The sequence below is a fragment of the Oncorhynchus tshawytscha genome, unplaced genomic scaffold (genome assembly GCF_018296145.1).
Source record: "Oncorhynchus tshawytscha isolate Ot180627B unplaced genomic scaffold, Otsh_v2.0 Un_scaffold_13173_pilon_pilon, whole genome shotgun sequence".
In the NCBI taxonomy this organism is placed as follows: Eukaryota; Metazoa; Chordata; class Actinopteri; order Salmoniformes; family Salmonidae; genus Oncorhynchus; species Oncorhynchus tshawytscha.
Window position 1 is genome coordinate 338,604 of NW_024609816.1, and position 10,348 is coordinate 348,951.

General features: G+C 42.2%; 1 protein-coding gene across 1 annotated transcript; it reads right to left on the bottom strand.

Annotated features, from left to right (window-relative positions):
- Positions 1–360: 360 nt before the first annotated feature.
- On the bottom strand, positions 361–9,483 carry LOC112243781 (allograft inflammatory factor 1-like). The gene is made up of 6 exons (XM_042318804.1): positions 9,336–9,483; positions 9,025–9,086; positions 1,537–1,603; positions 1,387–1,428; positions 726–891; positions 361–551 (listed from the first exon to the last, which is right to left on the bottom strand). The coding sequence occupies exons 1-6, from the start codon at positions 9,352–9,354 to the stop codon at positions 464–466; spliced, it is 444 nt and encodes a 147-aa protein (XP_042174738.1). The 5' UTR covers positions 9,355–9,483; the 3' UTR covers positions 361–463.
- Between the last annotated feature and the right edge of the window lie 865 nt (positions 9,484–10,348).

The window sequence follows — 10,348 nt, forward strand, 5'->3', positions numbered from 1 at the left end:
TCATGTTCAACAGGCAAGGCAGGGTAGCTATCCCATTGTGTGCTGCCATAACTGAATGTAGAATTTTGCATTCTTTGGAGGAGAGGAGAGGCTTACTCAAACAAGGTTGACTCTATTTTTATTTGACACGTACAGAGAAAGAAATGGAATATATAATTTTACTTTTCACTTTGATTACTTTTTACTTTGAGTGATGTTTTTCACCATTACACAAACACTCAAATCTGTTATGGAATTCTATAATTTTATCAGAAATGCTGACAATTGATATACTTTGTTAAGTATATTCGATCAAGAGCTTGATATGAGGTTCTGCAGCTGCACACACGTTTGTCACCAACAAATGGACAAGCCTATGGATCAATCAAACCTTTCTTTATTCCTTACAATGAAACCTGTATAACCCAGTTCATTTGACATTCAGTTTTTATATGAACAGATTGGATCCATAATGTAATTGCATTCAGGGCAGATCTGAAAAAGTCTTGCGTTGCGGTGGTCCACTCTCTTTGGGCTCCTGGTCTTTCCCTTTCTCCTCAAACATCAAGATCCTTCAGCAGAGAAAAATAAACTAACAAATTATTACACAAGTTATGTAGCAAAAAGACATATAGCCTTAAAGGAAATACAGTGGATTACAAAAGTTCAGAATCGTATTCAGAAAATTCATTTCAGGTCAAATGCAATGCCTTCATTAACGTAGTGTCCGTTTCCTTCTAACTTACAGTCGGAGTATGGAATTCCTCTTCCCTAGCATCATATTGACAAAGTCTGTGTAACAGAACGTGTCTCGTGCAGCACCGCCAACCACATCTGACATCATCTTTTTCAGCTCCAAGTGAGTCTTTGCCACACCCAGCTTCTCCAACATGCGCTTCAGCCCCATCATGTCTGTGACACAGAGATAGAGAGAGTGTCACATTCATCATATGAATGAGACCAAGGCGCAGCGTGGTATGTGTACATTCTTTAACAATATAAGAATGAACACTTATCAAAGCAGACAGGCAACTAAACATAGAATAAGAACCCACAAACACAAAAGGGAAATGGCTACCTAAATATGATCCCCAATCAGAGACAACGATAAACAGCTGCCTCTGATTGGGAACCATATCAGGCCACCATAGACATATAAATACCTAGACCTACAAAACCCCTAGACATACAAAAACCCTAGACAATACAAAAACTAGCATACCCACCCTGACCTAACCAAAATATAAAGAAAACAGAGATATTAAAGGTCAGAGTGTGACAGAGAGAGAGAGAGAGAGAGAGAGGCTGTGACAAAGATTGAGCCATCCATGTGAACTATGTTGTCCTCATGATTAGCCTAATCTTGTTATTCATCAGGATTGTCGTAAAAAAATAAGGCAATTTTACCAATGTCTCCTTGGTCATTGAGATCAAATTCCATGTATTTGTCTGTAAAACAATATAGAACACATTACAATTATTATTGAATTGTTGATTCATTCAATAAGGAAACATAACTGTCTGATAAATGTGCAGTTAAAAGACTTGAAATCTCACTTTTAAACATGTCCAGTTTTGAGCTGAGGTCCTCCTCCTCTGCATATTTAGGATCTGTGAGAAAAACCTTAAGAATAGAATACCACAAGGCAGACATTGAGATTAGATCGTGTCAGTGGTGACCTGTCATTCAGCCACACATTTTTAGCAAAAAAACAAACATGTTTTGCATGTTACTTTGGCATTGGTATGTGTCACATATCAGTTTGCAAACAATGAAAAAAAATGTTTTTTTATTTATTTTATTTATTTCACCTTTATTTAACCAAGTAAGCTAGTTGAGAACAAGTTCTAATTTACAACTGCGACCTGGCCAAGAAAAAGCAAAGCAGTGCGACACAAACAACAACACAGAGTTACACATGGAATAAACAAGCGTACAGTCAACAACACAATAGAAAAAAAGAGTGATGATGATGTGCAAGTAGAGATACTGGTGTGCAGAAGAGCAGAAAAGTAAATAAACACAATATGGGGATGAGGTAGGTAGATTGGGTGGGCTATTTACAGACTATGTACAGCTGCAGTGATCTGTTAGCTGCTCAGATAGCTGATGTTTAAAGTTAGTGAAGGGAATATAAGTCTCCAACTTCAGCGATTTTTGCAATTGTTCCAATTACTGGCAGCAGAAAACTAGAAGGAAAGGCGGCTAAAGGAGGTGTTGGCTTTGGGGATGACCAGTGAGATATACCTGCTGGAGCGCGTGCTATGGGTGGGTGTTGTTATCGTGACCAGTGAGCTGAGATAAGGCAGAGCTTTACCTAGCAGAGACTTGTAGATGACCTGGAGCCAGTGGGTCTGGCGACGAATATGTAGCGAGGGCCAGCCGACTAGAGCATACAGATCGCAGGGGCTTTGGTAACAAAACGGATGGCACTGTGATAGACTGCATCCAGTTTGCTGAGTAGTATATGGGAAGCTATTTTGTAGATGACATCGCCGAAGTCGAGGATCGGTAGGATAGTCAGTTTTACTAGGGTAAGTTTGGCAGCATGTGTGAAGGAGGCTTTGTTGCAAAATAGAAAGCCGATTCTAGATTTGATTTTGGATTGGAGATGTTTAATATGAGTCTGGAATGAGAGATTACAGTCTAGCCAGACACCTAGGTATTTGTAGTTGTCGACATATTCTAGGTCAGAACCGTCCAGAGTAGTGATGCTAGTCAGGCGGGCGGGTGTGGGCAGCGAATGGTTGAAAAGCATGCATTTGGTTTTTACTAGCGTTTAAGAGCAGTTGGAGGCCACGGAAGGAGTGTTGTATGGCATTGAAGCTCGTTTGGAGGTTTGTTAACACAGTGTCCGAAGAAGGGCCAGATGTTTACAGAATGGTGTCGTCTGCGTAGAGGTGGATCAGGGAATCACTCGCAGCAAGAGCGACATCATTGATATATACAGAGAAAAGAGTCGGCCAGAGATTTGAACCCTGTGGTACCCCCATAGAGACTGCCAGAGGTCCGGACAACTGGCCCTCTGATTTGAACCAGGCGAGGCAGTCATTTGAGAAACCAAGGCTATTAAGTGTGCCAATAAGAATATGGTGATTGACAGAGTCAAGCCTTGGCCAGGTCGATGAAGACGGCTGCACAGTGTTGTCTTTTATCGATGGCGGTTATGATATCGTTTAGTACCTTGAGCGTGGTTGAGGTGCACCAGTGACCAGCTCGGAAACCTGATTGCACAGCTGAGAAGGTGGGATTCAAAATGGTCAGTGACTGTTTATTAACTTGGCTTTCAAAGACTTTAGAGAGGCAGGGCAGGATGGATATAGGTCTATAACAGTTTGGGTCTAGAGTGTCACCCCCTTTGAAGAGGGGGATGACCGCGGCAGCTTTCCAATCTTTAGGGATCTCGGACGATACGAAAGAGAGGTTGAACAGACTGGTAATAGGGCTTGCAACAGTGGCGGCAGATAGTTTTAGAAATAGAGGTTCCAGATTGTCTAGCCCAGCTGATTTGTACGGGTCCAGGTTTTGCAGCTCTTTCAGAACATCTGCGATCTGGATTTGGGTGAAGGAGAAGCTGGGGAGGCTCGGGCAAGTAACTGCGGGGGGTGGGCGGACCTGTTGGCCGGGGCTGGGGTAGCCAGGAGGAAAGCATGGCCAGCCGTAGAGAAATGCTTATTGAAATTTTCGATTATCATGGATTTATCGGTGGTGACATTGCTACCTAGCCTCAGTGCATTGGGCAGCTGGGAGGAGGTGCTCTTGTTCTCCATGGACTTTACAGTGTCCCAAAACTTTTTGGAGTTAGAGCTACAGGATGCACATTTCTGCCTGAAGAAGCTGGCCTTTGCTTTCCTGACTGACTTTGTGTTTTGGTTCCTGACTTTCCTGAAAAGTTGCATATCAAGGGGACTATTCGATGCTAGTGCAGTACGCCACAGGATGTTTTTGTGCTGGTCAAGGACAGTCAGGTCTGGAGTGAACCAGGGGCTATATCCGTTCTTAGTTCTACATTTTTTGAAAGGTGCATGCTTATTTAAGATGGTGAGGAAATGACTTTTAAAGAACGACCAGGCATCCTCGACTGATGGGATGAGGTCAATGTCCTTCCAGGATACCCCGGCCAGGTCGATTAGAAAGGCCTGCTCGCAGAGGTGTATAGATATATAAGATATATCATGGAGTTAATAAACATGGTCTCTTTTTTGTTTTCTTGAGTAAGGCAGCTCCAAAATGTAGATGTTTCAGCCTAGTTCAGTGCTTTCTGTGGTGGTTGGACAAGCCAGCAGAAAATACGAAGCGTTGCACCATGATTAGTTCAGTGTTCTGTTACTCATGGGGACACTACATTACTGCCAGGTCTAAAGGTAGAGCTAGAAAATTCAAGCCACTTGGGTGCTGCCATAGAGTTACATTAGATATACCCATCCAAGAATTGATACATTTGTTCCCCATAATGACAAAGTGAAAACAGGTTTTTAGAAATGTTTGCAAAAAAAACAAAACAGATATACATTATTTACATAAGTATTCAGAACCTTTGCTATGAGACTCTAAATTGAGCTCAGGTGTGTCCTGTTTCCATTGATCATCCTTGAGATGTTTCTACAACTTGATTGGAGTCCGCCTATGGTAAATTCAATTGATTGGACATGATTTGGAGCTGCGCCCCACCTGTTTTGAGACCCACATTTTTAGCACCCCTCAAAAATTGGGGGGCTTGCCTGTTTCGCATGTTATGTTATTTTGGCGTTAATACCTGTCACATATCAGTTTGCAAACAATGTAAAAAATATATATATCATTTAAAGTCGCATACAAACATGGTCTTCTTTTTGTTTTCTTGAGTAAGGCAGCTCCAAAATGCAGGTGTTTCAGCCTAGTTCCGTGATTTCTGTGGTGGTGGGGCAGCCAGCACAAAATATAGAGCATTGCGCCGTGATTGGCTCAGTGTTCTGTCACTCATGGGTACACTACGTCACGGCCAAGTCTAAGGGTAAAGCTCGAAAATTCAAGCCCCTTGGGTGCTGCCATAGAGGTACATTAGAAGTGCCAATCCAAGTAGGCTCACGGTCATTGGCCACAGATAACATGACGTCAAATCACGTTATATCTACAGTAGCTTTGATTGGACTGATCATGTCAACATCATACTTTCAAAATCTTAGCTAGCAGTCACCATAATGAATCAAGTCGACAATCTACTGGCAAATCCTTTTTAATCCTTGTCTTGTGAAGAGAAATAATGAAGAGAAATTATAGATAAAATGTATCAGTACTCATCGGCCATTGGACATAAACATTACACAACAAGTTGAGGATCGCAAATTCAACAATGAGTGTTTTGGAAGGAATCAGTGGCTAACTGCAAGCATTCCAAACCAATCATTATCAAAGAAATCATCGTGCCGCGCTCAAAACAACTGTTAACTTGGAACTGCAAAACCTGACTTTGGTGAGTTCAAAACAACTGGGAAATTGGGAAAAACAAGCTACGACTGGGAAAATACGTTTTGAACTTTCATCCAACTCAGATTTGTAAATCGGGAACTCGGCCCTCTTTCTAGAGCTATGACCTGAAGATCACTGTTGTCATCATGATTTTCCCAAGTTCCCAGTTGTCTTGAAAGAACCATAAATTCAGAGAATGCCAGACTTTGATGACAAAGTTTGATGACAAAATATGTCCACAAAGGACCGCTGGGCCACATTCCTGTTCAAGTGAGCACAGCACAACAAGGTGAGTCCAAAAATGTCTTGTATGCTGCTGAAAAAATGATGTAATATGCCAGGGAGATATGTATACATACTGTAGCTAAGAAAGTAATACTAAGTGTATGTCATGTAGTAAGATCTTAGTAGCCCATGTACCTCACCCTAATAATTTATAACATTTCGCCTACTGTTCTGACTTGGTGGTGCACATGTAGCCTATAACCTGTTTTTGATAATGTTATCATCGATTACATTTATGCCTCTTTTTTTATCCTACGGTTCTGACTTGGTGTACATGGAGAGCACTGTAAGAATGGCCCATGGTCTGAATTCTGTCACTGTACAATTAAAAAGTGCTGAACAAATATATATATCGACTACATCCATCCTAGATCACTCATTAATGTCTTAATCAAAATTACGGATTGACTTGTCGTCCCCTTATGCCATAGTTTGTACATCTCAATTGACAGTAGAAACCACATTTGTTAAAGCAAGTCAGCCATATACACTCCTATTCCCCAGGCGCTCTCTTTTGACGACTTCTGTAACCGTAATAGCCTTGGTTTCATGCATGTTAACATTAGAAGCCTCCTCCCTAAGTTTGTTCTATTCACTGCTTTAGCACACTCTGCCAACCCGGATGTTCTAGCTGTGTCTGAATCCTGGAATCCTTGGTTCTCCCCAGACCTGACTGCCCTTAACCAACACAAAAACATCCTATGGCGTTCTGCATTAGCATCGAACAGCCCCCGTGATATGCAGCTGTTCAGGGAAGCTAGAAACCATTATACACAGGCAGTTAGAAAAGCCAAGGCTAGCTTTTTCAAGCAGAAATTTGCTTCCTGCAACACTAACTCAAAAAAGTTCTGGGACACTGTAAAGTCCGTGGAGAATAAGAACACCTCCTCCCAGCTGCCCACTGCACTGAAGATAGGAAACACTGTCACCACTGATAAATCCACCATAATTGAGAATTTCAATAAGCATTTTTCTACGGCTGGCCATGCTTTCCACCTGGCTACTCCTACCCCGGTCAACAGCACTGCACCCCCAACAGCAACTCGCCCAAGCCTTCCCCATTTCTCCTTCTCCCAAATCCATTCAGCTGATGTTCTGAAAGAGCTGCAAAATCTGGACCCCTACAAATCAGCCGGGCTAGACAATCTGGACCCTTTCTTTCTAAAATTATCTGCCGAAATTGTTGCCACCCCTATTACTAGCCTGTTCAACCTCTCTTTCGTGTCGTCTGAGATTCCCAAAGATTGGAAAGCAGCTGCGGTCATCCCCCTCTTCAAAGGGGGACACTCTTGACCCAAACTGCTACAGACCTATATCTATCCTACCATGCCTTTCTAAGGTCTTCGAAAGCCAAGTCAACAAACAGATTACCGACCATTTCGAATCTCACCATACCTTCTCTGCTATGCAATCTGGTTTCAGAGCTGGTCATGGGTGCACCTCAGCCACGCTCAAGGTCCTAAACGATATCTTAACCGCCATCGATAAGAAACATTACTGTGCAGCCGTATTCATTGATCTGGCCAAGGCTTTCGACTGTCAATCACCACATCCTCATCGGCAGACTCGACAGCCTTGGTTTCTCAAATGATTGCCTCGCCTGGTTCACCAAATACTTCTCTGATAGAGTTCAGCGTGTCAAATCGGAGGGTCTGCTGTCCGGACCTCTGGCAGTCTCTATGGGGGTGCCACAGGGTTCAATTCTTGGACCGACTCTCTTCTCTGTATACATCAATGAGGTCCCTCTTGCTGCTGGTGAGTCTCTGATCCACCTCTACGCAGACGACACCATTCTGTATACTTCCGGCCCTTCTTTGGACACTGTGTTAACAACCCTCCAGGCAAGCTTCAATGCCATACAACTCTCCTTCCGTGGCCTCCAATTGCTCTTAAATACAAGTAAAACTAAATGCATGCTCTTCAACCGATCGCTACCTGCACCTACCCGCCTGTCCAACATCACTACTCTGAACGGCTCTGACTTAGAATACGTGGACAACTACAAATACTTAGGTGTCTGGTTAGACTGTAAACTCTCCTTCCAGACCCATATCAAACATCTCCAATCCAAAGTTAAATCTAGAATTGGCTTCCTATTTCGCAACAAAGCATCCTTCACTCATGCTGCCAAACATACCCTTGTAAAACTGACCATCCTACCAATCCTCGACTTTGGCGATGTCATTTACAAAATAGCCTCCAATACCCTACTCAACTAATTGGATGCAGTCTATCACAGTGCAATCCGTTTTGTCACCAAAGCCCCATATACTACCCACCATTGCGACCTGTATGCTCTCGTTGGCTGGCCCTCGCTTCATACTCGTCGCCAAACCCACTGGCTCCATGTCATCTACAAGACCCTGCTAGGTAAAGTCCCCCCTTATCTCAGCTCGCTGGTCACCATAGCATCTCCCACCTGTAGCACACACTCCAGCAGGTATATCTCTCTAGTCACCCCCAAAACCAATTATTTCTTTGGCCGCCTCTCCTTCCAGTTCTCTGCTGCCAATGACTGGAACGAACTACAAAAATCTCTGAAACTGGAAACACTTATCTCCCTCACTAGCTTTAAGCACCAACTGTCAGAGCAGCTCACAGATTACTGCACCTGTACATAGCCCACCTATAATTTAGCCCAAACAACTACCTCTTTCCCAACTGTATTTAATTAATTTACTTATTTTGCTCCTTTGCACCCCATTATTTTTATTTCTACTTTGCACATTCTTCCATTGCAAAACTACCATTCCAGTGTTTTACTTGCTATATTGTATTTACTTTGCCACCATGGCCTTTTTTGCCTTTACCTCCCTTCTCACCTCATTTGCTCACATTGTATATAGACTTGTTTATACTGTATTATTGACTGTATGTTTGTTTTACTCCATGTGTAACTCTGTGTCGTTGTATCTGTCGAACTGCTTTGCTTTATCTTGGCCAGGTCGCAATTGTACATGAGAACTTGTTCTCAACTTGCCTACCTGGTTAAATCAAGGTAAAATAAAAATAAATAAAATAAATAAATATAGATATTTTTTTAAAGGCAGTAAATGAGGCTGAATGTACTGTTTCGCTGCCAGACAAGGCTCAGCTGATAGCCAAGTGTAGCTGTGATATTGTGCAATTAATGTATTGTTTAGTGTTGTGTATTGGCTTTGCTGGCATGCGTCCCACAATTTTCTTTTCCTCTACCAAGATTTACATGCTAAAATCGCCACTGGATAGTGTACATAGATAATCAGATGCTAATAATACTATAGCTAGATAATACTACCATAATAACATTTATAGACAGATGAACAACAGACCTCATTGATGGAGTTCAGTTTCACATCCTGCTGAGACTTGAGGAATCCAAATGCTTTCCCTCCTGAAATGATATGAGGATCAACTCAGAAAACATGTTACTACTCAGTATCTTATTGGTGATCTATCCACACAACCCTCACGCATTCACAGGATCTAACTAAAGATAACAGATTTGATTTAATTGATTGATTTAGCTAGAACACTGTATTTCTTTAATAAATTGTTTATAAAATCTGTGGAGTGCACATCGACAGAAAGACAGACAGACGGACTGACAGCGTGAGATGAGACATATGACACAGAGACTTACCTTGCAAATGTTTGTCCATGTCAATCTGCTGTTATTTGGTGGATCATAGAGTAGTCAAAGGGACCAGGGGTGGCTGAGCGTTGTGTCATGAACACTGAAAGTGTAAAGTATGTATCTGTATTTTGTGACAGAAGAGGAAGTGTGGGGAGTTAAAGTTAGAGTGTGGTCATTTGCTAAGTTCCCCTCTCACATCCACTCCCAGCAGACAGAACAGACAGAGAACAAAGAGAGTCTATGGAGGGGACAATGAACTAAGGGGTTTGCATTTGACATACGCTAGACTAGGCTACCACATAAACACTGCACACTACATTATTGTCTACATGTTTTTTTTAAACTATTCAAGTCCTTTCAGCAAAACATGCAATCACTTTTCATGTCTTTTTAACATTTATTTAACTAGGCAAGTCATCAAATCAAATGTATTTATATGGCCCTTCTTACATCAGCTGTTATCTCAAAGTGCTGTACAGAAACCCAGCCTAAAACCCCAAACAGCAAGCAATGCAGGTGTAGAAGCACGGTGGCTAGGAAAAACTCCCTAGAAAGGCCAAAACCTAGGAAGAAACCAGGTTATTAGGGCTGGCCAGAACAAATTCTTATTTTCAATGACGGCCTAGGAACAGTGGGTTAACTGCCTGTTCAGGGGCAGAACGACAGATTTGTACCTTGTCAGCTCGGGGATTTGAACTTGCAACCTTTCAGTTACTAGTCCAACCACTAGGCTACCCCGTATAGATTTAGGTACAAGGAAGGAATGCATATAATTATTTTTACTTAACTAGGCAAGTCAGTTAAGAACAAATTATTTTTTACAATGACGGCCTACCTCGGCCAGTTGTGTGCAGCCCTATGAGACTCCCAATTACAGCCGGATGTGATGCAGCCTGGATTTGAGCCAGATACTGCAGTGATGCCTCTTGCACTGTCTTAGACCACTGCACCACTCTGGATGTAACATGTAACAGTACGGTTAGGCTAAGTATTGTAGAACTAATTGGATAAATGTGAAA

What these genes read in the sequence shown, in the direction of transcription:
- LOC112243781 (XM_042318804.1), bottom strand. An exon ending in AAAACTGGACATGTTTAAAA is followed by an intron (nt 1,429 to 1,536) that starts GTGAGATTTCAA and finishes ATTGTTTTACAG; the next exon opens with ACAAATACATGGAATTTGAT. An exon ending in CAATGACCAAGGAGACATTG is followed by an intron (nt 892 to 1,386) that starts GTAAAATTGCCT and finishes TCTGTGTCACAG; the next exon opens with ACATGATGGGGCTGAAGCGC.